The 27421-nt window shown below is 45.2% G+C and overlaps 1 protein-coding gene across 1 annotated transcript in view; it reads left to right on the top strand.

The window, feature by feature from the left end:
• The first annotated feature begins 5738 nt into the window (after window positions 1-5738).
• The window catches only part of LOC119450308 (helicostatins), a 139678-nt gene continuing 117995 nt past the window's right edge, over window positions 5739-27421 (top strand). The window contains exon 1 of the mRNA XM_037713729.2: window positions 5739-6041. Coding sequence (XP_037569657.1) covers window positions 6037-6041 — 5 coding nt within the window. The 5' untranslated portion in view covers window positions 5739-6036. The remainder of the gene's footprint in view (window positions 6042-27421) is intronic.

Genomic DNA, 27421 nt, shown 5'->3' with positions numbered 1-27421 from the left:
TCGCCTTCATTCTTCTGACAACTCGCGCTTTAAGGCGCCGTCTTACACTGCACTATCTCCGGGATCGACCCACATTCCCTAGCAGTTTCCTCGTAGCAGTCTACGCTCCGTAGAAACTGCGAGGTTGTATTCAAAGTCAGCGATCGCCCAAGTTAGGCATGTTGTAACATTTCTTCTCCGGAGTACAAATGCCGTCATTGCTTTAACATCCATCACATGGACATAGCCATAAGTATTCGTACGATTGTACAACACGTAGTTGTTAATAACACCCCAATCCGCTTCTCTCTCCCTTCCGCTCATCTGCTACCCACGTAGAACCCAAGAATCGTCATGTCGTATGCTCACGTTGAACGACCGGCATAGGTACGCCTTTGCTGCCATACGATCGTCTTCGACTTGGTGGTCGTCTTGCTGCTGTCGTCACAAACACGTGCGCTCGCAACCTACACACAACTACTCAGTTTATGCAAACAGGCTGGTTGGTCTGGTAACGGTTTGCGGAAAAAAACCCATGTCCGATAGCTAGTTAACTGCAAGATGCTTCGCATAACATTGATTCCCACAGTGTGTGGGATAAGTACAGTTTTTTCTTTCTCTCCTCCATTGCCCACTCCAGGCGTAGTTGACTGAAATTTACAAAGTCTAGTTACCTCCCCCCTACCTTTTCTACCTTCTTTCTATTGTAGCGAGAGCTACATTGGCCGTATTCTCGCCGTTTCGCTGTGGCCGGTGGCCGCACAACAAGCTGAGCCATTGCCAAGCAACCACCACAGCTGTCAGCGCCGCTTGCCGCGCCATCTGGCATGACGTCAGAGGAGGAGCCGGTGAAACCGCGTTGCAACAACAGAGGAGGAGCCGGCGTTGCATCGTATATATAGAAGGGGCGGCTCGGCGGGATTCATCAGGAGATATAGAAAGTGAGTCGGAGCGACTGAAAGAAGCCAGACTTTGTCATCGGAACGAAACCAAGAGGAGGCAGCGAGCCGAGGAGGAGACGGAGGAAGAAGGAGCCGCACGCCTCGAGAAGCGTCGTAAGTACGAAGCGGCCAGGCGAGTGAATTCAGATGAGGACAGCACCAGAAACGTGTTCAAGTCATTGGACGACAACCCCTTATCCTCCCACCTCACCGACCATCGGGCCGTCTTTTCAAAATAAATGCGTTACACTTTAAAAATGTCTAGTCTTTAATGTAACCATAACATAACGAGAGGTAACAACCTCAAACACTCAGACGTACGAAGCTAAACAATAAAGATGTAATCGTAGAGAGAACCAAGCTAAACAATAAGATTAACCGTACCTCTCTCTACGCACACCCAGTTAAGCGACAGCCAATTTTTTACATAGTCTCATGGTGACATACAAACTTGTGCGCTTGGCGCATGAGTATGGAGAAGGCAGCGGCTGCAAGGAAGGTCTCCGACAAGGCCCGCAATGACAGGCGCGTGGAAGCGTTACATAAGTAATGAAGTATTAACTACATGTTGCGGATTTTACTTATCCTTGTACGTAGATCTTGATTTCTATGGGCGAGCAAACGAATGGAATAAATATTAACCGGTACATGTCACCTAGAACATTCATTTGTTATTCTAAGAGAGAAAGAAAGATATTTAGTATAAGGGTTTGTTAAAGGTCACAACGTCTTACAAAAGTGGTGCGCGCTGCAAGTTTTCTGAAACTAAGCGCGCTCATTCGCAGGCTCGTGCGGATTTTTCCTTGAACGTAACAACTGGCGCTTATGAGGAGGTTGATTGATTTATTGATTGGGTGATATTGGAAATGTTGGTAGCCTTTGTCACCGGTTTTTCAACAACATAAGCCCCACTAGGGTTGGTTAGTGGGCTTTACTTGCCGTAAGATGTGCTTGTGCTAGAAATAATAATAGATTTTTTAAACATACCGAAGGATTTTTCTTGTTTCTTTTTTTCCTGTGACGTGTTTGATGCTATCCGTACACTCTAAAGTCCGAACTAAGTAAGGAAATGAGGAGTTGGGAAAGGCTGGACAAACTGATGTTCAAGACGGTCTGCAGAAAAAGCAAGAAAAAACGTGATCGAACGGGCACGGAAATGAAGAGGGGAATGAACAGAGGAGAAGGCATTACTGCATGACCATCACAAGCTTGCCCTGCCAGAAGAACCTACGGGCAGCCCAATAAGGCTAACAGACCATCAAGGGCAAACGCACGTAATGGAAGTGCCAGCACTAAGCAACGAAAAAAGTAGAAAAAGCAAAACAGAAAAGAGAATTGAGGACTTTCGCAAGGAAGCGCATTGAAAATTTCTATCGCAAACCATACTGGCTGAAGCGCAATTGGCATCGTAGGTTTTGGGAGCTTCGGCGTCATTCCGTTGCCTCTCGAGCTAAAGCGGCTTGACTCGCTCCCAAAGAGACCTGGCCGAACGTTGTTCAAACGGGATGCCCCGTTTTGCAGCGAGATTACAGCACGTGGTGCTCATAGACTCGGAGTAGAGAAACAAGCAATAAAAGATGTACTACACTTTCTAGAAAAATTAAGTCGTTCAAACGACGCAAATATCCGAGTTCTTTCGCAAAGTTGAAAAGGGTGTAATTGATTTCGGCGCATTTAAGCTAACCAAGAGTGAATTTGTAATAACAGTTTTAATGGAATCACGTTTTCATTTAAAAAGAAGTGTTCTAAGAACATGCACAATTGGTTGCTCGTTTAGAGATATTTTTCTAGGGGCAGTAAAAGGTTTGGGGTACATATGTCTTTATTCAATCGACTGCGTGTCGAAAGGTGCTGGTGCCACGAAGGCGCACCGGCTAACTGTCTGCACCGGACTGGGATAAGAATAGAAAACGTTGAGAAAAGCACAATTATAGCGACACAAAAAGCATTGAATGATGGGTTGCTGCCGAATTGGTGACATACAAGCCACAAGTTCACCAGCCAAGTTCACAAGTTCACAAACCCGCTGCAGTACGTGCGAAAAGGAAAAAAAAAACAACGGGCAAAAAATAAAAGAAACGCGTATAAATGTTAGCGGAAGCGTAAGCTTAGGGCTGAATGTCAAAACCTCTTTGAGCTGAAACTTTAGTTTTTCTTGCAGAAAGGTAAACGTGCCGATGCGCAAGGGGTCGCCTACTAAATATTAATTTCTATTTGTCTTGCCTGAATATTTTGTTTGCAAGTTGTAATTATTTGTAATTGATCTACCTCGATCAGAACTCTCGGGTTCCCCAGAATTGTAGGAAGTATTCACGGCGGAGCTAATTTCTCACAATCTGTGGAATATCACGTGAGCCAGTTCTAGAAGAAACTATCGGGGAGGGGGCTTATATTCCATATTTCGAGTATCGAAATAAAAAAAAAAGTTGCGAGATAGTTGTGAATGCGTGAGGAAGCTTTCGCTCTGGCCTCAAGGGACAGAACTTCGAATGTGCGCGAAATGACGCATTCATTGACCACTTTTCTTGTCGCGATATGTGTTTAAGGAGATGTCGGTATCTTTACGCTGTCTCGGCTATTCTGGGGTGCTATAACGTAAAATGATTCCAAACTGTTTTGATTCCGAACTCCTGACGACAAATTTACGTAACCACCGACGCAAGCATCGGGCGGTGACCCGCAGCGTTGTCTGGACAACCCAACCAAACGCTCTCCTCGTTTATAGGTGGTCACCTTTGTTCGCTTTCAAAACCAATAACATTGTCTACACTCAGCGGTTTTTCGTACCTAATTGGCTGACAAGAGGCGAGGAGCACGCTCTAGTGGAGAGGGTTTCGATGGGGCCGAGCCAGCACAGTGAAAATAGATAACCGCATGAAGAGGGTGGGGCTGGCTGCTCCGATTGGTGCGCTTCGCCTTACTTAGCTTGCGGTGGCTGGTCGAAAATCGCGGCGGCGTGCAACGGAAGGATAAGAATGCCGCTAAAACGGATCCTCAGCAAGGAAGAGTTGGCAGAGTGATGTCGTATGCATGCCGAAAGGGCTCGATAATGTTTTACTGCCGTGCAAAAAGGTTTATCATGCGCAAATAAATACATGCCCACCGGCAGGTGCGAGAAGCGAGGGCCTGAGCGATCGGTGGGCAGCCATCTTCTATTCCTTTCGGAACGGGGCAGTCTCTGGCTATTCAGAGAAATTTTCAGTTTTGTTCGGCATATTAATGCATTTTTTTTCGCATACACGTCACTTTGACGTGGTGAGTTTTCGCGGTTTTGTGAGGTCGCGTGACAGACAGGCGAAGTGGGCGTAGCCAGAAAACATTGGACCAATAGCAGAGGGCTAATGGGGAAAAGGCATCGAATCAGGAATGATTATTTTCTTTTGTGCGGTTTAATCATGCCTTATCAGTGTGTACACGTTATATCAGATGGGGAGATATCGCGGTTTTCGTAACGTCGCGTGACAGACAGGCGAAGCTGGGAGTGGTCCGAAAATGTTTTGACCAATCGTGGAGGCTGATTGCAGAATTTGGTATCAAAACAGTTTGGAATCATTTTACGTTATAGATCCCCCTGTTTTCTTTTGAGTTGTTTATTCTGACAGACAGCACACACATTTGTCAGAATAGTCTTTTTCTCCAACCTCTACTTAAATCGGAAGAGTTCGTTACGGAACTTTTGCCACATTATTTGTGAAACAAAGTGGATCAGAAATGTTCATATATTACGTTTCACAATGTCTTGTGTGGACATGCTTGTGGTTCCTTATAAAAATGTTGCTCACGAGATAATTCCAAAATACTTTATATTTCTTCCTGCGTTTTCTTACAAGAATATCCACTAAGTTTTCTTTTGGAGAATAGGCTCACAAAATTAGAATTCTAACAGGTCTTTCCTTTTCGCTGTAGATATACCATTTCGTCGCTCTCCTTACCCGTAGAAAATGACCGAAAACATATATATAAACGTGGCAGAAGAGCTTGTCGTTGAAGTGGGATAACTCGAAAACCCTCTTACTCCCGTATTGTCTAGAGAAAAAGGAACATACTCATACATGGGTCGGGGGGGGGGGGAGGGGAAGAGGGGGGAGAAAAGAAGCAACGTTGGAAGCGGGAATGCACCCGTATATTTCACAACGCGCGAAGACAAAGCAATGGGATTGTGAAAGGAAAAAAAAAGCAGAATAGTTTCGGCTCCAAAACTCGGGGCGAAGATGCATCCGAACCCTGCGCCACCGCCAACGCGCGCGCATACAACGCAGCCGTCGCCTCTACGAGTCTCTTTTCCTAACTTCCTCCTTGCTGGCTGCCCCTCCAGTTCTCGTCGCGGCCGCAATTGTTGTCGGGAAGATAACACCAGAAACAGAGAAATCGGCGCAGCCGGCCGGCCCCAAAACGTTCTCGAAGAGGGTTCGAGGAGGGGGTTCGACGGCGCACACACGCCGCCGCCCGCAATGACGCCGACGGCGCGTCGCTTGTACCCTTCTCTCCCCAACGGCCGTCCCGTAGATTCCTTGGAAGCGCGGAAAGGAGCGGGCGCGCGCGCGCGCGCGTACGTGCGCGCTACAGGCGGACCCAACTTCCCTCGGCACCCTTTCCCCCGCTTCCCCATTTATTTTTCTCCGTCTTTTCTTCAAACGCGTCTCGGACTGCAGCCGCTAGTTGCCTCCTCCGCGTGCGTTCCCTCTTCGCTCTCCCTACGAAAGCCAAAGGGAGGGGGGTCGACCCGAACTCGCCGATTGGTCGGCGGCGCGCATGACGTCGCGCGGCGCGCTCTCATAAAAAGGCGCGTGACCGGCTCAAGTTGGCGAAAGAGGGTCGCGAGCTGCGAAGAGCGACGAACGACGGGACAAGAACTCTAAGAGTTTGTAAAAGGAACGCCTTTATTTCTGCCGGAGGGCCCTGCCGCGTCGAGGACCGCGTTCTCCAGCAACTGTTCGAAGCGAAGTTCTCTCGATTTCGAACGGGTGCGGTCGTCGCTAGGAACTCTGTCGAGCCGCGGAAAAGAGTGAGGGACCGACTGTTCGGGGCTGCGCGGCTCCGTCCTGCGGAACTTTTTGCCGAGTGCCACCTAGTGTTCTGCTGCTGCGGCTGGTCCCGTCTCTCACACATACCTGACATGAGGTAAGCGAACCTTTAGTTTCGTCTAATAGGAAACTTTTACTGCAACACGGCGGATTCAACGCGCGCTTCCGCCACAGAAGATATTGTTTGACGGCAACTGTTGCTTTAGTATACAGAATACGGAAAGAAATCGGGTTGCCGGTTAATTTCTATCTCAGTCTGTGACGGCAACTGATTTACAAAAGAAGAGAAAGGCAGGGAAACGAGAGGGAAGGAGAAGTAACACAATCGGTTCAAGAAAAGGGAACAGGTGGTTACTCGTGTATGCAATACGTTCGTACTTGATAGGGGCTTAAGCCAGTTGGAAAGATGAGGCCTCTATTCTGCATTCGTGAATTCAAGCCTGAGAGGGATATTTACACCGCTTCGCCGGACCCGCTACTGTACCTTTGACTGCCTGCACTTTAAATAGAAAATTTGTCAAGACAAACATAATTGGACCATTGGAAATCTAGACCGTGGGGGAAAGAATAAGGAATGGTTATCAAATAAATATGAATTGTGGCGCACACATGGAAGAAAATATTGCTTACGAGCCTTCGACAAAAGCCAAGGCACCGATTGCAGCGCTGTTTACAATCATCACGCTACGCCTGCCTGTGGTAGTCTAATGTGTTTTAGAGTGAAACATCACCGACAAGAATTAGGAATATAGAATTCTAGTCAAATTTCCGGCTCGATCAGTGACTAAAACTGAAAACATGCGCATTTGGGTTTAGAAGCTACCCCACTAGTCGTTTTCTCAAAACTGGTGCAGACAGAGCAACCAAATACGCTGGCAGTCATATAACTCTCATCTCAAAAATATTGTGTGAATTTTTTATATGTTGTACACAGCAATCCCACATGTAACTCAAGTATTAAGAATCATGTTCAACGTTTCAAAGAAATAACAAGAGCACTAAGTGCACGCTTGTACTGCCAGTGACAGCTGATTTGTATCTTTATAGAACCAATCAGCTCCTCCGCTACAGAAATACAAACTCAAACCAAGGCTTAGCAATGATATTTTTTGTGTCAACACAAAAAAATGTTTTCATTTTAGAAGAATGACATTATCTATTGCGGAACAAAAAACAGCGTTGGGTTTTCGTGTTTTGTATGTCGCTTCTTGACATCGGAAAAGCTAAGCTGAACCAACGTTCTGTGAAAGGAAACAGCAGTTGCAGCGCTGGTTCAAAAGGTTTAAAAAGTACACAGGCTGCAAAAGAGGGCGCTCCAAGCCATGGTTCCTATTTACAGAAGAACCCCCGTGAGGCCGGATTACGTACTTGGTAATGTTTTCTTTGGAGACATGTGGGTTCGAAGGAACTAGTGATCCGTTTGCAGCGATACAATAGAAATTTCTCTCTCTCTCTCTCTTTTTTCATAGTCGCTCATTGCTTCCTGAAACAAACAAACTGCTTGCATGATACAGAACGCAATATCAATATCTCGTCTTGCAATACAAAATTCTCGTATTTCGGTCACCAAGCACTTCAACGGCATTTACTACACTGCGAGAAAAGACTCAATGGATTAGCTCACTGATCTAGCAGTCTGTGCGTAGCTTACATTTGAAGCGAAATGCTATAAGAGTGCACAGTATGGCCCATTGTTGAACTAAACACAACATTAGAATATGCCAGCCCTGCTTAGAGCTCAGATTAAATAAGAAGGCGCGAAATTAACATTTGATCAATTGGTGCCTACTTAATACATCATGTAAGCCACCGATTCTCTTAATATACAAAGTCATTTTGAAATTATATAAAGATATATAATAAGGCACCGACACCATGCATACATGTACGCCAAACAAAAGCACGTGGTGAAAGCATTACCATTTTAATTCGGTAATTATATATCAGTATCCATCAGGTATAGCGAAATATGGGAATAAAATGGCTAATTTTGTAGTGTTGAATGCGTCGTTAAAAGCTGTTCCTATTGCTTTAAAATATAGGGTCGCTCCCAGCATGTGGCTACAGGCTGCAACAATGATACACGTCGATCTGAAGTTTAACCTCAGTGCACTTCAAGTCCTTTCGTATTGAAATTGCATTGACAAGTTCCAGCTGTGACATCCTGAGTAGAAATGTCATATTTATACAATGGAAGCAAACACCAAGCCGACAACTCTCAATGAATAGTTTAGACGAAAACTTTCGCGTTAAATGCGGGCTCTTATTGCGAGGCTACATGGCGCACGCACTACGTTGTAACCTCTAAACGTTAACGCGCATTCAGGTAGCCTTAGCCCCGTAAGATATTTGTTGTCCCACGTTAACAAGAAACTACACGTTTCGCAAGTAGAAACTAGTTGCCCTAGGACTAAATTAATTTATACTCAGAGACGCGGTTATAAACATCTTCAGTATTATGTAACAGCGCAGACAACTGAACCGATTGACTACAAGACCTGGAGCACGGCCGCTGCCGTACCTGGAGTGAACTAATTACTTTGTTAATCGCAAGGAAGGCTCCAACGTTCTTGGGCTTAGTTCTCAAGAAAACTGTAAGCGTTCCGAGCGACTGGTTGAGCGTATTGGACTTACTTCCTCTAACTCCAATGAGGAAGTATAAGAACTAGAATAATTTCACAACGTACTCAGTGGGCATCGACAGTGACCAACACTCCAGCCGTCATAAGCCTCTAATTATAAGACTACTAAATAAGTGAAAAGGGGGCTTAATTCAAACCAGCGATGCTTACAGATGTATTTCGTGACCGATTTTATGTAATTCAGTGTGTATACTCACCCTCTTGTGCTTTTTCTGTCATCAATAGGCATTTTTTATTTGAATTTTCTCTAAGATAGTAGTGTTACACATACGACGCACAGTCACTTATAGTCACTATCATTTTTTTTTCTTTTCATGTTTTTTTCTATGAGTCTCTGCTCCTCCTTCGTTATTTGTTGACAGACAGTCATGGCACTGTTCTATTCGGGACCTGTACTTAGCGCTAACGTGGCAGAGGTGATAAATACACCAAAAGTGATTGGGAAGAATTACCTTATTGTTGCATTCGTGCTAGCCGTGCACAGCTTGGTAAACGATACTCCATTCAAAGAAACTCGTTCTCCGGCTTATAGGTACATTGTGCTTGAAAAATAAATGTTGCCGCACGAACAGACAAGACATAGCGAAGCCACACCTAGGACGTACAAAAGTGCTGACTTGCAATTCTTGGAAGCCGGTGCCAGTCTACATCACATTTCTGTATCTATTCTGTCCTATATAAGTTGATGTGAAATTCACACTTCAAGATTATCGAAAGCGTGATATAGGAAAAAGAAAATAGTTCTACGTACATAAGTGCTAATGCTGAATTTGCACCAGGGGCTTCAGCAAAGACTAAGTAATCCATGAAAACAGCACCGTGAATAATGTGTCACCGAAAACTGCTACCTCTATCAGGAGACAATGAGATTTTTAATATGAATACACTTCAATCATTGCCATACCCCTCCAGAGGAAGATGTGCTTTTATAGCCCAGCGGGATTTTCTTTGGGACAGCGAGGTGACCATTTGATTTGATTAGTACATTCTTACGAACTCAACTTCAGTTGAGTGTTTGCTTTCCCCGCTACTTGAACAAAGACATTCACGTGTACGCGTAGATTAGTGTTTGTATTGCACAGTGCAGAGGAACTTCCATTACTTAACGCAAGTTCATATGGGACAGTTCTTCTGGCCTGGTTTATTTTTACCTTTAGATTAACGTTTGATTGACTTCTGACTTTGGATGTTTGTAATATAAATTATTAGTATTTAAATATAGCTGTCGATACTAGATATTTCAAATAAAATCCCTTCTGTCATTTTGCGACACTGCACTCTTTTATCGTACATTCGCTAAATGAAAGAAGTGCCAGAAGTTCGCTTTTTAGGTAACGGAGAAAACTGAATCTACATAACCCCAGAAACTTGCGGTGGAATCGAAGTGATTAGTAAGCCTAATGACAGCACCGATTTCTCCGAAACCCTAAGGCTCATTTCCCCGCTGTCTTTCGTCACGCAAGCTAATTTCAGTCACATTATGTGAAACCGTAAAGCTGGCGATGAAGCAAAGTACTCATTAAGCTACAATCAAACGGTTGAACTATATTTGATGTCTATTGAGCATACTGCTAACAGCAAATAGAAACAATCAGCTTTGCTAAAGGAAGAAAAGTACTGCTGCGATGAATGGCGTAGATTCGCAGAGACCCTTTGTTTAATGTACGTGGTCCACTCCGCGTGCAACCACACAGATTAGTGCGAGACCTATATAATGAACATTTAGAGTTTCATTTTGAAAGAAGCCGGTAATTTCCAAGTAAACGGGCTACCTCCACATACAAGCGTCGGGTCATAGAAGTGTCGGGCCACATAGAAGCCTGAAGTGAATTTTGCTATTCCCGGAATCGCAAAGAAGGCCAATCATTCATTGCCGGCTCTGAAGCAACTGACGCTCCTATTACTGCACCAGACATATCATGACCGCATATATATATATATATATATATATATACCCACGGTTCGACCTCCCCTACCAGGTCAATTGCCGTATCGTCGTTCCAACTAAGCAGGTTACAGTTAAATTCAAATTGTCAGATATGACTACATCTACGTTGGCAGAACTTGCAGCCCTCCATGCAGCTGTGACCTACGTCACCGAAGAGGCGGCACAGAAATGGGTCATATTTTGTGTCTCTAAGGCAGCTCTTTACCGTATCAAGTCTGCCTTACATCACAGAACTTACTAGCAGATGATTTCCAACATCAGGGAAGTGCACCATCATGCTCTGGAAACAGGGCACAACACAATCTTTCAGTGGATTCCTGCTCACTGTGGCATCGTCGGCAACTACTTTGCTGACAGGGCTGCCCGATCTGGCCACGAAGACACCCACACCCGTCCAAAAGCTTTGGCGAGGACGGACACTGCCAGGGAACTTCGTCTGCTTGCACGCAAAAAGTCACAAGCTTTCTGGAGTTCAAGTGCCTCCAATTGCCGATTGTATAAGTTGGACCCCTTGCTACGGCTACAACTGCCATCTAGACTTTCCCGCGGCGAAACAACCTTGCTGTGCCGCTTGTGGCTGGGAGTGGCGTTCACGAACGCTTACTCATATCGTATGGGAATGGCCAAGAGCCCGATGTGCGACTGCTGCAGGTGCGAGGAAACCATCGAGCACCTACTGTGTATACCTGTCCTTGCTATGACGTACAACGCCTCTTTTTCAGGACAACTTTAAACCGACTGGACTCGAGACCTTTCTCTGAGTCAAAGATATTCGGACCGTGGCTACACCCACCACTGGCACAAAAAGCGATTTGTGTACTATTACAGTACTGACGTGCACTAGTTTAGGAGACCACTTATAGTGTAGCTGTACATCGTCCCACGTGCACTCAGTGCCCACTCTCTCTCTCTTTTCCTCTTTCTATTCCCCTTTTTCCTTACCTCTAGTGCAGGGTAGCAAACCGGATGCTCATCTGGTTGACCTCCCTGCCTTTCCTGTTCTTGCTCTCTCTCTCTCTGAAAAGAATCTACCGTGCTTTTTACATCTCAGCAAAAACCAGTGATACTAACAATGTATTGCAAGGAAATGCAGTAGTCAGTAATAACTCATACAATCGTCGCTTTGCGTCGCTAGGTTTCACTCGTACTCTGCAGCCTCCGGTCTATGAAGATTTAGTGGTAACCTCACATCTTTTACTCCACATTTGAGAGCAACTGGTTCCAGGAAGGATTAAACGAAAAAAGCGTGGCTTGCTGGAAAACGCGGATATATAGCTATGTTTCTAACTAAGCTAACTAAATTTCCTACCTTGTGTAAAATTTTTATTTCTTGAGCCACCGCTCTTACGCCTATAGTGCTGTCTCGGGTTATTAAGGCATGGCCGCCCTTTCAAGATCGTAGGAAGTATACAGAATAAATCTGGTACCAGACACGCGTCGCTTTGTTGAGCGTATCTCATTAAACTTCAGAAAAAAAACTGTATACCCAGCAATACGATGGCGCTGGAAACTCGAGTTGTTGCCCTTAATGCTGATTTGCGGTAATGAGTGCCCCATTTCAAGGCACTGACCTGAAACGAGGGTAGAAAGCCGTTTAGGCATTTTCTTTCTCTGACTCGTCTAGCAAGCAGAAAGGTTTGACTTCGAAATCGTCACAATGGCGGCGTAGGAATAATATTGCCACTATAGAGATGTACCCTTTATTCCGAAAGGACTTCCAAAAAATGTAGGGAGGGCAAGGTTAGATAGGAATGTCTATGGTGAAGTAGAAGCGAAAGGAGCGATTAAGGTTCAGAGAGTCGAGGGCACCTTTGGTACGCCCAGTGCAAGTGTTTTGTTCATACGGGCCTACAGTCACATCGTAGCCTAAACTTGCTATTTATAGGTGGATGACACTTTGAACGCATGGGAGACGTTGTTGTCTATACAGTCGGCTGCCGTATGCTGCACAAACCAAAAAAAGCAAATAACAGGAGATTTACCAAGAATTACATCGTTTTCCGTGTTTTTCTCACGTCTGCGTGTGAAATGGTTTCTGCGATTCAAATACACGCTGGAGGAAATCACAAGTGGCGACACTATGAGATTTCGGCTGGCTTTAAACACAATGGTCGTAACGGTTCGTACAATGTCATTCGCTTACGGCCGTGTCAGAAACCATGGCGCAGTTTTTCGCGAGCGCCTTAAGCATATTAAACCACTTTGATAGCGCTGCCACACTTTGTATTAAAATAAAAGGGAAAAAAGGAAACTGAAAGAAACTGAAGAGTAAGAACTCTACATCTATTCTCGTGTTTCGAGCCCTGAAAAGTAAAAAAAAAACACGTTTAATAATACAAGTAACAGCATACTGAACTGCGGCATCGAAGGGCGGCCTATGCTGAGCATTATAAGACTGAGCCCTTAATCAGGGCTCAGTTGCATGCGTTACAAGGCTTCGCCCGCGTAATGCAGAAAGGTGATGCAAATAAAAAAGTGAACAAAGAAAGTTGCAACACCCGTGGTGGGGCGAGGAGTGAGTCGACCGAAGTCGATGCAAGAGTAAGCGCCTGTCAGCTGCAGGGCGTTTCCGAAAGACTTATGATCATCTCGTGGAGAACGATAATCTCTTCGTGGTTGCGGCCAACAAAGATCTTGACTCTCTCAGTATCGCACGTAAGGAACTTACTTTTCTTCAGCATATTCTGCGCCGAACAAGCTTCAGCGAACGGCGAACGGGGACAGCATATGCGCAAACTGTTGTAGCATCACATCGAGCACGGAAATTCCCGTTTGCCCTATCACGCGAGCAGAGTCGGTAGTTATAAGCTAACCATGGCAACTACCTGCAAACCGGCCTTTCCTTTTTTTAAATTTTTTATTGATTGTGTGTATAGGTGACCCTGGTATCATGGCACCGGCCTAAACAATCAAACGAGCAAAGAAGACAAACTGTATGTAAAAGATCGGCCGGCTCAAACAAACACACAGACAAACAAAATATAACATTGAAGTGAAATGCAAATAAAGGTCGGAACATGCTAACGCACAGTTCACATAAAGTTCAAGTCCTTTTCCTGTTCCTAGTATTCTTTCTTCCTTTTATGAGCTCAGGGGGGGGGGGGGGGGGTGCATGATATTCCTAATTAGGAGGTGCGTTTATACATACTCAGTAAGGTTAAGAGTACTTTTTTATTTTATTGATCTTTACAACACCGAGCTGCTCGGTTTGGGCCGAACGTATTTTGGGCTCCTCTAAACAAAAACACTCAGGAGTGTCTTTAGCTACGACTACGAGACCTTAAGGCGAAAGCCTTAGTCGTGATCATGACAATGACTTCGACCATCAACCTTTAGTCTTTTGCTTCACTTAGTACCACTTCCGAACCCATTCCATTGGTTTTTGAGTGTTAATCTTTTCTCGCTGAGCAATTGTCATTTTTGCTTAGTCATGGTCATTATTGAGTCATTATTGTACTCTACTATGATTATCGTTACTAACATAAACATACTTGCACCCATTACCCTCATAAATTCTCGATTCTTTTTTCACTTTGGGGGTGTTTTGATCCATTTTCCTCCTTTTTCATGCTCATCATCATAATCAAAATAATGACTATCACAATCATTTGTGATTATTTATATTCCTCATTTATTTACCTATTTCATTACCTATCAATTTATATATAATGTTGTGGGGTTCGTAATGACCTTATTGAGTTATCGATTGTTTTACATACTTTTTAGCGATTTTTTGTCCGACTTCTGGCTCCACTTTTTCCAGGTCATCTCAAAATGAGACATAGAAGGTTTTCGCCTTAATAATATCTATTGCTGTGATGGACGAAAACGCCACTATGATTGATAGAGAAGGCCAAATACAAAGGTTTCGCGTAAGATTAAAAAAAAAAGGGGGGGGGGGGTGAGGCGCGCAGAGTCAATATCGCTCGAGAAGCCATTTTAGAAGGAGTAAATTGGGTATACTACGTCTATATATCGAGCTGTTTTTTTCTTCTCTGCACCTCCGTGTACGCAACGGATACCTTAGCGACCAACCGAAGCCAGTGTAATTTAGATGAGTTTCCGACGGTTAAACATATGGCGCGGGTTAATGCGGTACGAGGGCACGCTGGCACAGAACTTTCGTATTCCATTCTTTTTCTCTGGCCCACGCCGACAAACACGATTTTCCCCTTCGTCGTACCTTGCTAATGGGAACAAACGTTTGCACTGCAGCGCGAAAAACATCACCGGATGTAGTCGTTAACGACAGAAGCTTTGTCGCTTTCCAGTCACGACCACGGGCACACACGCACAGTAGCACGAACGCTATCGTCGCACGGCTACGAAGAAATCTTTTCAGTGTTTTTAACCTGCCCAATGATGCGTGAACCACGAAAAAAAAAAAAACACTCACTACTCAATCACTCTCTTACTCGCCCCCTCCCAGGGATAGGATTCGCGTCCCGTCATGGCTTATTGTCAGTGGTTTAGGGTGTCCTAATAGGTTTCGGTAAGATAGCGGTGAGTTCAAGGGAGACATACCCAAATTCAAACACCTGCGAAGAGATCAGCTTAAGTAATCGGTCTATGGCTTTGGTCAAGGAAAATGCAGACAGAAATTGAGACCAAGACGGAGAATAGAAATGCGGAACAGCATGATAATGTTTCGTAACTTGCGTAGATGCGTTACGAAAGGTTTCGAAGTCATTGCTCGAGTGACTGCATTTGTCACGAGGCCGTGCCCTAGTACTCTCGGAAAACTTCAAAACTTGAATGCTCCAGAAACTGAACTATGTTGTCCCTCTCGTACATTTAGAAGCACCAAAAGGGCCACAGAAGCGCACACCATGACGGCATAATATTTACAGAGAGAAAGAGAAAGTGAGTCGGGGATAAAAGCAAAGCAATGACAAGGAGGTTAACCAGAGGATATCTCCGGTTGGCTACTCAGTACCGGTGAAGGGGGAAAGGGGATAAAGTTTAAGACAAACCATATAATTAAGTAGGCCAACAGCTGCTGCTACTCTGCGCAAATGTAAATCAGGAAAAATGTTAAAGCGAATGTTGATAATTAAGGTTGGTTGTGCTTGCTAAAGGTCGTCGAGAGCGCGGATGCATTTTAGTCATTATTAACCTTCATTAACCGATAACACCATGTCCTCGTATTACCCCTGTCCCTTCTTATTAGAAGTCACTGTTTCTCATTAGCTTGTTTCTCTTTTTCTTTCGGCCGGGATTTTAATAGCTGGCGGCAGCATGAGAAACTCATATTACATCGAAGAGTCACTAAGCCAAGAACATATCCGGCCTCATAAAATAATGAAGCAAAGCGAAGGAATAAAGGAAACAAAATTAACTGTACTTATCTGATAAAACTATTTCAATTCGACGGTAATTTGACCGTTACCAGCTCTCTTTCGCCAAGAATAAACATTAGAAATGGCAGTGAATGTTGTTGCTGCTTCTGCTTCGAAGCTCAGGGAAGAAAATCACTGCAATGGGTATTATCACAAGCAATGGGAAAATCACAAGCAATGGGTATTATCATTCTTGCCGTGTTGTGTCACGTACAAAAAGCTTCTTGTCTTTAACTTGTATATTCCCAGCCCCAGGTCGTTGCATAAAATATATAGCGCTTAGTGATCTGAGTTTTTGTGTGCGAGTACGCTTCACCGTGCGTTAATTGAGTTTCATGTTGGCGTGCTTGTCAAGCACGACGAACAAATATTCTTCTTTCGGGTGAGTTTTTAAACAAGTGGGACCTGTCCTTGCGCAGTTGAACAGTTTGGGATGGTAACATCAACCTTGCAGTCGTAAATAAGGCGGGGCGTTTCCCAGACGCAAAGCACGCTCAATGCCGCATCAGTGGCCAAGGAATAGACCTGACTAACAACACCGCACCTTGTATAAGCATTTATTGGTTGACACTTGTGGTATCGGTGCCTGGCACTGCACGTACGACCTCGAGTTTCTGGACCGTAATCCGCACAAACACTGTAATTCACACAAACACTATTTCAATTGAATACCCTTTCAATCGAAACATCTAGCAGGGAATACAATGGGTTATTCATAAGTTTCATATGACATAGCTAGAACTCTCTGAGCAAAAGATTTAATTGTAATATCTGTACACCTTCGCTAAACCACTCAAAATATTGCGTTTTAAGCGATAACTCAGAATATCGCTTCCAAATTGTCCGTCGATTAGTTACGCAATTTTTCGTGCTCTGGGAGTACTTAAAGGTAGATCGAGACAAAATTAACTCCTTTGTTTGTTTTCAAAAGGTGGCTTTCAGAAGGTTTGCTCTCTAAAGGTGGGTAATCGCTAAGCGGTACGTGGCGAAGAATTGAATGCATCGCTGTTCCCAATAACTATTCTTTTATGCATACGAATGGCGTGTCTCTGCGATGTTAAGGGTACACGGCGCAACGCCGTGGTGATATGCGTGGTCTACTGCACAAGCGATTTCATCAGCTCACTAGTCACTCGCCCCCTGATACCCAACGCTAATCAAGCGATAGTCATTATATGACAGACCACCTCATCTGTAAGGTCATAAGCGGCTAATGAACGTCACGAAATCCCGATGACATCATCGTCTTTTGAGAGTCCGTTTCACGCCCCGTCTCTGTGTTTGTCGCCAGCTTTTGCAGGAGCTGGCTGCAGAACCAATATTACCTTTTAAATGCATGTACCACGGAAACGTTCGCGACATAAACACTCGAGCCGCAATCACTCTAACTGCAACTGCTACCGCGTCACTATAACTTTTGTTCTTACTGTTATATTACGTGCTGTGTCATAACTGCTCTCGCGTTTGCGAAGAGACCACATAACGCATTCCCTGCTATTGTCCTTCTTATGACGGACAAAGGCAGCCTCCGCGTGCCTCTTTATAAAGCGAATTTACGACAGATCGCGCTCAGAAGAGTGACTATTGAAATTTCAGAGTCGACCATCGTCCGCACAGAAGGCCACTACGGACTGCTGCTACGCTTGTTAAAAACGACTGTACCCAGTTACCGATTTCGAATGGGCTGCGAACGGTATCTTGTGTGCGCACACATGACCTCTCATCTCCGTTCTTGTATTTTTTTATTCCGCCTTTGCCCTTCTTCATGCGTAGTACAGCAAACCAGCGGCAGCGTCGTCAACTTGCCTGCCTTTTCTTCTCTCCCTCCCACGTTCGTGCAAATGGATGTGCTACATCTACTGAGTCATCTAGTGACGTCTGTCATGAAAACTAGCCTCTCCTGCTCTCTGTATCAGTGCTGCACAAAAAGCTAGTTAGGCGAACCTCGTCAACCACCTAAATTTAGTAACATTTGGCCTCTGCTCGACAATTTACTTGCAAGCGGCGGGTTCGCCGGTTATTTTGTCTTGTAAAATTCCCAGCGCATGCACTCGGGCAGCTGAAAATATGAGCAGCGGCGCGTTTCGGCAAACGCGGGCGCACTGCGGCATTGTTTAAAACGAACACGCAGACGAAGCTGGAAAATTGGCATCGCGAACGGATGATGTGTTTGAAGCCCGGATTGAGGAGCACTACATGCAGACAGCAGGCTTCACGCCTTAATGCACGAATTTGCATGGGCTCTACGAAACCTAATTTTCTTAACTATATCTCTTCATTCGAGCATATTCGCGTTTGCCCGTCGGTGTGTAGAAACAGAACCTCAAATGACGCTTGCATTTCGGTATTGTGAGGACACAATTATGGAGAGATAGATAGAAAAAAGAAGGTATAATAGAAAACTATACTGCGGTTAGCCAACGCGGTTTCAGCATGTTACTCTGCAAAAGAGTAAGCACACATGACGCCTACAGAAGAATAGAAATGTATCCATGCCGAAAAACTAATTAAACTGCCTGTGCTACTCATGCACTTAACTTAAAGGGGCCAGAACCACCCCTCGGGCTTGGTGAAATAACATAGTCCGCGGGTAGCATACGCGGCTGTGAACATCTCATTCAAATTTTGCTGTCGTAAGCGGTGCGCGAAGCCCTCAAGCGGAGCGTGAAGTAACCTTTCTCTCAAATGCCCTCGTTTAAAGAGAGCCATCATCCTCACTCTCTTCTGTGTGCTTTATTGCGCAATAAAGCACGCTCCAATACGCGGCTGCTATTGGGCGCTGCGGTCGGTCACACCGCGGCCGTCGCGGGGTGCCGCCACGAGTCCACTGGCTAAGCGCCCTGCGGCTGTCTGAGGACAACCGCGTTTGGCTTACGTTTAGCGCGGCGTAGGCACCAAAATCTGAAATTTGAACTGCGTGCCACGGTGACGTTTTGAAGGCGGAGCGTTGTGGCCCCGCCCCACTCCGCCGTAGCCTTCGCAGTGCAAGGCATTGAAGAAGGAATGGGGAGCACAGCTTAGGCTGTGTTTGATTGCCAAAAACTCCGCTTCTGCTGAACGCATTGAAGTACTTTTTGCGGCAAAGTATTTCTGAAATCGCCTATTTTCACCTCGAATGTCTTTCTCCACTTCGATAAAAAGTGGTTCAGGGCCCCTTTAAAACTACACATTTCAAACGCTCTAAAGATACCTATAGAGGGCGCAATGTTCGGCAGCACACTCTGGATAGGCGCGGGTTGGAAGAACCATGAGAGTTGAGGAATTTACCACGAGACGGAGTAGCTGGCGCCGTATTAGTGTGCAAGCAACCCATTTTCTCATGACGTAAATAAGAGAATTACGCAGATCCAAACAGAAAGAGAGAGAAACGGTGGGAAATAGGCAAATAGGTTAATCGGTAGAGATTCCGGTTTGCTACTCTGCACTGGGGGAAGGGTAAAGGCAAATGAAAGACGGAAAGAACAGGGCAGAAATACAGCAAAGGCACGCAACAAAAATAAATACAGGAGTTGGGGAACGCCCGTGAGAGCTACAGTCTCTCTTATAGGCCACTCGAACGCAAAAACTTCAGGAGACGTAGATCCAAAGCATATATTGTAATCTATGCGAAACGAAGCTTTCGGAAAGCTTTTATTTAAATGCGATAGAATCAAATGCCATGCGCAAAAAATTTTTTTCTTTACTCTCATTCTATGGAACGTTATTCTGATGTAATGTCTACGTTTGTGCACCACACAGGTAACAACTTTAATGTCGTGCAATGTATTTGACAGCACCGTTCGCAAGTTCCCCAGAAATGTCAACACCAATTCAGGCTGATGCATACTGCGGGACGTTGAAGCAGTGATGTCACGGGGACGAACGCGAAGTATGATGCTCGTCTAGGTGAGAATGTTAAAGGTAATGAATTGAATTATGAGGTTTTACGTGCCAAAACCACCATCTAATTATGAGGCACGCCGTAGTGGGGGACTCCGGAATAATTTGGACCACCTGGGGCTCTTTAACGTGCACCTAAATCTAAGTTCACGGGTGTTTTCTACATTTCGCCCCCATCGTCACCTTGGCCGGGATTCGTTCCTTCGACCTTGTGCTTAGCAGCCCAACACCATGTGAGAATAATGAGGAGGGCTGTATGCATATATAAATACATCTAAGGCTTCTGCATCACTTCTGTTACAGTGATACATAAGGAAATGGTCAAGAATGGGCACACATCCATTGGCCCAGAAAAGGGGCAACCAAAAGTGTGCGATTTAGAGATACGTTTGAGCCGACGTTGTATAAGCACGGGCTTTATGCGTGATTTATGTGATTACAGGGGAAAAAAGGCGCACTCAGTGGCACAACTGTTTTGGTCAACATTCCGTGATATGTAAACCGGGTCATCCGTGGCACACACCCTGTTGACCAGGAATGAGGTAACCCAAATATAAGAGAATTATTAAAATCAAAGAAGCTATTGAATATCAAGCGCTATTCCGTTAAGAAGACGGCGCGCTTTAGGAATACTCATGAGACACCAGGGTCCTCCATCCCTAAACGAAAAAAAAATGTTATCGTTATCCAAGGTTTTAAAATTGTGCTTGGAAAGCAAAAATAGAGGTAAGCTGTATTTCATCTCGCTTGCCCCAGTCCAGAAACTGCAGTTCTCAGCTGTTTCTTTTTTATTTTTTAGCCCTGTTAAAAGGACTATGCAGTTATGGCAGGGCCTCTTCATTTTTTATTCTTTCTATCATTTTTCTTTCCATTTACTCCTTTTCTCAGCACAGCATAGCCAGCCGGCACTTACACCGGCTAACCTCCCTGTCTTTCCCTCTCTTTTTTTTCTCTCCTCCTTTCCCTCTTGTAAAAACGGCAAAGTTTACATCAAGGTTTAGTCCCCTCACTAGACCACTCGGAGAAAGTCACGTGGTATAATGTTCATGAAAAGTTACTTCCATGCAATACTCGCGAGCGGCAAAGCCTTGATGTGTATACATCCCGACTTATAATAAGGAACGTCCCTTCAATTTGAGCACCCCGTTACAAGTGCTTTTTTATATAAAACCCGGGTTCCGCGATGCAGTGTCTTAATTGCAGCCGGTACATAACGCGCTTGAGTCAAGTACGCTAACAGCTTATATAAAGAAAACCCGACTAAAGAGAAAAACTATACAAGGGAGATCAATGAGTCCTATGATGGGACTCTATAGTCTTTCATTCACCACCGCTATAATATCAGGACGCTTACGATTTACAACAAAAGAACATAAAGAGGCACGAAACTTATCACATAGACATTGAAAGCGAGAGCCCTAGGTTACGTTCTGAAATTACGGCCAGGCACCCAGAGTTTGCACGCTGAGACTTTTTTATTAAAAATGTCAATAACAGATCGCGCGAGCACTGACATTTCGAGAGAAGATGTCTCAGTGTCAAAGCGAGGTTGGATGAAATGAGGCGTCCGTGCTATAAAATCTCAAAAATGAAAGATACGCGCACAAACATATAGAGAAACGCGAACAACTTGAATCTTACAGAAAGCTATAACTCTGTCATTTTTTTTAAATATTGGAAGCGCTTGATCCTCGACAGAACATATTTCACAAGAGGGCGTAGCAAAAAAAGAAAAAAAGAAAAGAAAGGAAGTAAGTATGCAGTGGCTTAACTCTGTCTCTTCAACGTTAATCGTACGGAACAAATTATTTTTCGTTACTTCTGCGTTTTTGAAGACCCATTCGAAGCCAATTTTGAAGGACCTATATATATATATATATATATATATATATATATATATATACATGGCAGTATTCAGATGGTTCCCTCGAATCGCAGCCAACGACGACCAGTGATAGAAAACCTCGACGGCACGCTGATGACGACATCGCAGTCGTCTTCGACTCGCATTTAAGCGCGTCCTTAACCGCGTCTTAAGTAACCCAGCCGTAGTAGCGTCTAATACGTGTTTTTATGAATTTACCTCATTATTCTACTATTTCCTTTTTTGTCATGCGCAGGGATTGCTTTTCGTTTAACATACCGAAAGTACCTGCCGATGGCAGTCGACGTTTTCTAGCTTTGCCTATTGCCGTCATTTGGAACACATACCTTCAGTAGAAGAAAGAAGGAAACTCCCTGACGTCACAACGATTTCGTTGTTCAGTGCAATGTGACGACGAAAAGGCGGTGCCATGTCTGACGCGCCAATAGCTTCTTCAAGTCATTGTGGCCAGGAAATACAAAAGAACGTGACAAGTTGACGCCGATATCGCCGCAAAATTAAAACGCAGTGTGCATTTTGGTAAAACGCGCATTGGGAGAAAATAGATGGAATTGCATAAACTCGCCTCTTCGGATGGGTCTATCAGTTTGCCTAAACATCCCAGTCTGTGGGTGTAAGGAAGCGAGCTTAAGACAAGAGAAAACACCCCTAAGGGCGCGATTTTCCTTTGCTGTGTGGCGTCGGCACGATAGAAACGCACACGCGATTGTGGCCGAATGGCTCGAGCATTGGACAGCTGTGCTGATAGAGCGTGGTTCGATCCTACCATGAGTAAAAGCTATTTGGCAAGACCGCAGCAACAGCAGCAGCCACGGTGAGGAAACGCCGGCATGGTTCGCTTTGCAACAAAAACGTAATTATTATTATAACCCGAAAGTTAAAATGCCCTCTACTAGCGTTTCTCATACAGTTAACGTAAAATTGTCCCTGTCATTTTTAGTACAACGCAACGACAGAGCAGCAGTAAAAGTGACTGCGCGTGCAACAAGTCGTAGCCTAGTTACACGTGCATGGGAGAACTTGGGGAAGCGTTCTGATAAGCTGTCCTATGTTTGAACAGCAAGAAAGTGCGTTCAGGACAGGAGTTAATCGCCTTGACGATCGTCATTTCAGTATATATAGAGAAAATGATAAATGAAAGGCAGGGAGGTTAACCAGGACTGAGCCCGGTTGGCTATACCTACACTGGGGGAAGGGAAAAGTGGGCAGGGAAAGATCAGGAGAAGAGAAAGTCCACTGTGTATAAAAGTTGCATGGGCCATGGGTAACACGCGAACATTACAGCGATCAGCTCTAAATCCCTTCTAACCTTCTTTACAGAAAATTATATTGCATCTATGTATTATCACGTTATATATATATATATATATATATATATATATCGCTATGCCCATAAACATGATAAAGCACGCTACAACTCTCCGAGTATGTCACCGCGTCAGCATGTCCTCAAGTAGCGTAGCGAAACGTATTAAAACGCGCAGTTGGACTAATTGGTTTGTCCTGGCTTGAAAACAGCGCCAGATAAAACGAAGGACAGGCAAGGCTTTGTGATCGTCTCATTGTCTCTGTGATTGTCTTTTTTGCTCTCTAGCGCTTTTCATAAACCGTAGCGGAGAAACGCGCCCAACACCTTCGGTGTTGAGCATGGGCAGGACATGTGCACTAGGATTCTCTCCTCGGATAAAGGGCAATCATCCATTTTATCAAGCACAGTTGAGAGCTCTTTCTTTAGAAATACTGTCGGGGGCGGTAAGGAGGAAAGAGAAAGGCAGAAGGCAGGGAGGTTAACCAGAATAACATCCGGTTGGCTACCCTACACCGGGGGAATGGGAAAGGGGAACACAAAGATGACAGGGAGAGAGAGGAGGGAAGGAAAGAAGGGGAATTAGTGGTTAGTTCGCGGATGCGTGTGGTATGCACTATTAGTCAAAGACGTTCACACAAGCCCGTCGTCCTCAAGAAGCACAAAAGTGCCTTCACCGCTTTATGGGTTGGGAGTGGTGACAGAAGAGATGCCTTATCATCTGGAAATTACTGGGAAGACCCTCATCCTGCAGTGAACATCAACATCAAGAATAAGACGATGATTTTGCATTTAAGAAAGTAGTTTCGTATTAAGCATGGTCGAGCAAGCATGAATGAGCAGTGCACCAGGCATATAATTCCGATTTATTTTAACACGAAAGTGTTTTATGCCGGGGTCCACCAAGACTTCACTGACGTATTTCCGTCACGGAAATACGTCATAGAACATAATACAAAGAAAGAAACCAGAAGAAAAAGTTCCACAAACATGCAAAATTTGGAAATCGAACCCACGACCTCTCGGTCCACGACGATAGATCGCCGAGCGTTTAACCCATTGCGCCACAAACGCATTTGCAGAGAGCTACACAGACGCGCCTTATATAGACAGTTTTAGCAGAGCGTTCACGGTCCGCTCCGCTCAGACCATCGTGTCTGAACGATTCGCGCAGAGCCGCTCAGCGGAACGCTAGCGGGAACGCTAATGCGCGTGCGCACAACGCTCATATCGGCAGCGGAACGAAGAACGCGGCCCACGGTCCGCTACGAAGCCATTTGAGCGGAGCGTTTGGGTGCGTCTACTGGTTGCTTTGCCGTTTTACAGTCGCGCTGAGCGCGCGTGGCCGGCGTCTCTGGCAGACGCGCTTGTCAAACAAGCCAAATCAACGCAGTTCACGCAGCCAGCGGTGTGCGTGAAACGTTAGCGGAGCGGAGCGTAAGCAACGCTCTGCTAAAACTGCCTTATATCTAACACTCCTCCGTGTACCCGCGCTCTTGCTCGGGGCGGTGCCGCCGCCTACGAGCAGAAAAGAGAAGTACTGCATTATGACACTAACGCGCACCGACAGTGAACGCTTCGGTGGTCTCAGCACTACGCCGCCTCGATGCCAGCATTCGAAGGGAGTCACAAGAATACTGTTTATCATAAACAAATATGCGAGTCTGTCTGTAAGAAATATTATATCTGGCAGTCGGCTAAATGTGGTCTCTCTTTTCGATACAGAAATAGACAAAATACCGTTCGCTTGAATGAACAGAAAAGTAGCTGACAACGGCGTTACAGCGGTTACTGCAATAAAACGGGAAAACGCACGTTTGAAAGCAAAGTGCCCCAAGATCAAAGAACTGCGGAAAGATCAAGGAGTGAAGACCAAGGATCTTGTGTCAATGCTTGAAATTGGAGTAAAGGATCTTGCGACGATGCTCAACGACAGATACCACCGATCGATCATCAATCCCATATCTGCTTTCACATGCACCACGGCCGCATATAAACGTATCGCAAGCAATCGCCGTTATTAGCGTCGAGAGAAAAGAGCCAACGGCGCAGATTTCAGAGGTACGTTATAAGACCGCGTGCTGACGAGCGTTCACTTCAAAGAGCCCTATTGGATCTTTCGTCGAGTAAAATTTAAACCTATATAGTCATTTTTCATAGGAGAGCATCACGAAAGGTTTGAAAGCAGTCACAATCACAAGACAAACTGAAACCGATTTAGTTGAAAGAAGAAGCACCCTTCCTTCCTAACCTTAGGTTGCGCAATGCGTTTGCTTTGATGCGCATTCTGCAGTGAAGGCAAGATGCGACGTTCGTCGTGTGTTCGTGCGTTTCACCATTAAACCAGCACTCCGTCGCAGCAGCTCCCACTTTGAAGCACTCGCCCCTAGTCTATGGGTGTAAAGACCATTGTCGGCTCTGCTGCCTCTGTCTTTCATCGACTTAGGGGTGCAGAGGTCCGCAGAGCCTTAATTTATATCTACGTTGATTTCGATGCACTGATAGTGACTCCGGGGTCGCTAATCGGCTTCTGGCCCCGAAAGCTTTAGTGCGAAAGCTCTTCAGAGGTGATGAATGCACATCAATATGGAAGACTAAATTATCCGTCTTTGTAATCAGGAGGCTTAATAGCGACTCCCGCATCAATAGCGACCTCTTTGCCATGGAAGAGCCGCTACGGCCCCGTGACTATGATGTTCTGATGCTGATAACGAAGCCCAAGGTGCTATTTCCGGCACCCGAGGTCGCATTCCTATGGAATCAGAATACAGCGACCACCCATGGGCTAAACTTTCAATGCACCTTGAATACGTCGTGGTGTCAGAATGACATTTCTAGCAGGTCAGGAATGTGGTAACGATGTGGTATGGTGCCGGTGCATCGTCGAGTATTATGCCCCAACTCAACCCTCAGCTAGTCTTGATCACTGAGCATTAATGTGTATTCGAACTGCACCATGAAACATTAAAGCAGTAAAACTGTCAATTAGAGAGGAACACACTAAAAAAAAAAAAAACAACTCACGCGAAAATGTATTTTCCCCCTGAAAATACTTGAGGAAGCAAGAATCCGTAATTTTAATTTAGGACGGTATTCCACGTGGCGAGCAGACTGAACCGTAGTGTTCTTTCGTAACGTAATCACGTAATATCCCTTGGCGTAACACCACTCGCTTCGCAGATCCGCTCCAAGCTACCTATAGCCATAGAAGAAGCCAAGACACAGGTGAAACGTAGGAGTGGCCATCTACACGTTTAGAAGGAGTAATGCTTTAAGGATAAAACAAACAAACAAACGAACAAACAAGCAAAATACCAACGTAGTAGCGCTAACGCTTGGGTAATAGCATTCGCAAAAATTCGACTTTTAGAGTGAAAGGCTCTTGAGTTAGCGACCTATTGTTGTTACACGTAAAATCTCAGAGTAGGACCGAAGAGAGCAGACCAACGCGCGCTGGCAAGCGCAGATATTGAGAAGCAGGCAATCGGAGAAGTGGTGCGCGGATGAAGTTGGAGACGACGCCGCAGCGCCTCGAAACTCGACGTGACGCGACTTTTTGAGGAGCAGCCGCGATCGCATTTGCACGCACGACGGGCGCTACGAAAAAAAAAAAGAAACAAGGAAACAAACAAATCACATCACGTTCGGTTTGTCTTAAAAGCGGCGTCAAGTGTCCGCACACTGCTGAACCTTCTATTGCCCCGGGTGCCATCTTCGAAGGGTTGCGGTTGAACGTGGGCTTGAACTTCTCATGCAGAAGCGCGCGCCCCAACTCGTACACGTACCAGTTGGGGAGAAACTGCAAGAGCCCGCTTATACGCAGCCGCCTGTTTGCACTGCTTTTACCATTCGGCTCTCGATCATGACGTAGCGCACGACAGGGCCCGCTTTGCTTAAGGGAAAGACGTCTTGAAAGGGGCACCAGCAGTGGTTGGCCCACAAACCAGCTTGCGCACTGTAGTCTCGGTAAATTTGGCTAGTCACATGTACTGTAACGGTAATATATATATATATATATATATATATATATATCCCCGAACTCTTTAAGGAGAAATAAGGAGACCAGGGCGGCGCAATTCTTGGAATGGGGCTGGGATCGCGCGTACGTGTACATTGGCGTGCCACATATTTGCACTTTTAGTGCCTATGTGCCTAGAGAAGCTGCTTAACCTTTTCCAAGATGCTTCAGCGCAGTAAGAGAGCGCGGGAGGGTGCTACAGAAAGGCTATAGTATCGCATACAGAAAGAAAACATCATTGTATTAGATTTCAACTTTTGCGAGAACTGTGCGCTCGCGTTCACAAAAAAAAAAACCGTTCTTACGCTAGAATTGTTAGTATAAACAGACGGCCAGCCAATCGTGATCTAGCGCGTATTAGCGAAAGCAGCCGGCCAACAGCAAACAGGCCTTACGAACGAGAAAAAAAAAAGCCCTTGTGAATCTGGCACCTTATTTTCTTTATCAGAGTACTCTGGCT

The sequence above is a fragment of the Dermacentor silvarum genome, chromosome 4 (genome assembly GCF_013339745.2).
Source record: "Dermacentor silvarum isolate Dsil-2018 chromosome 4, BIME_Dsil_1.4, whole genome shotgun sequence".
NCBI lineage: Eukaryota > Metazoa > Arthropoda > Arachnida > Ixodida > Ixodidae > Dermacentor > Dermacentor silvarum.
This window is presented reverse-complemented; position numbering and strand designations above follow the sequence as displayed.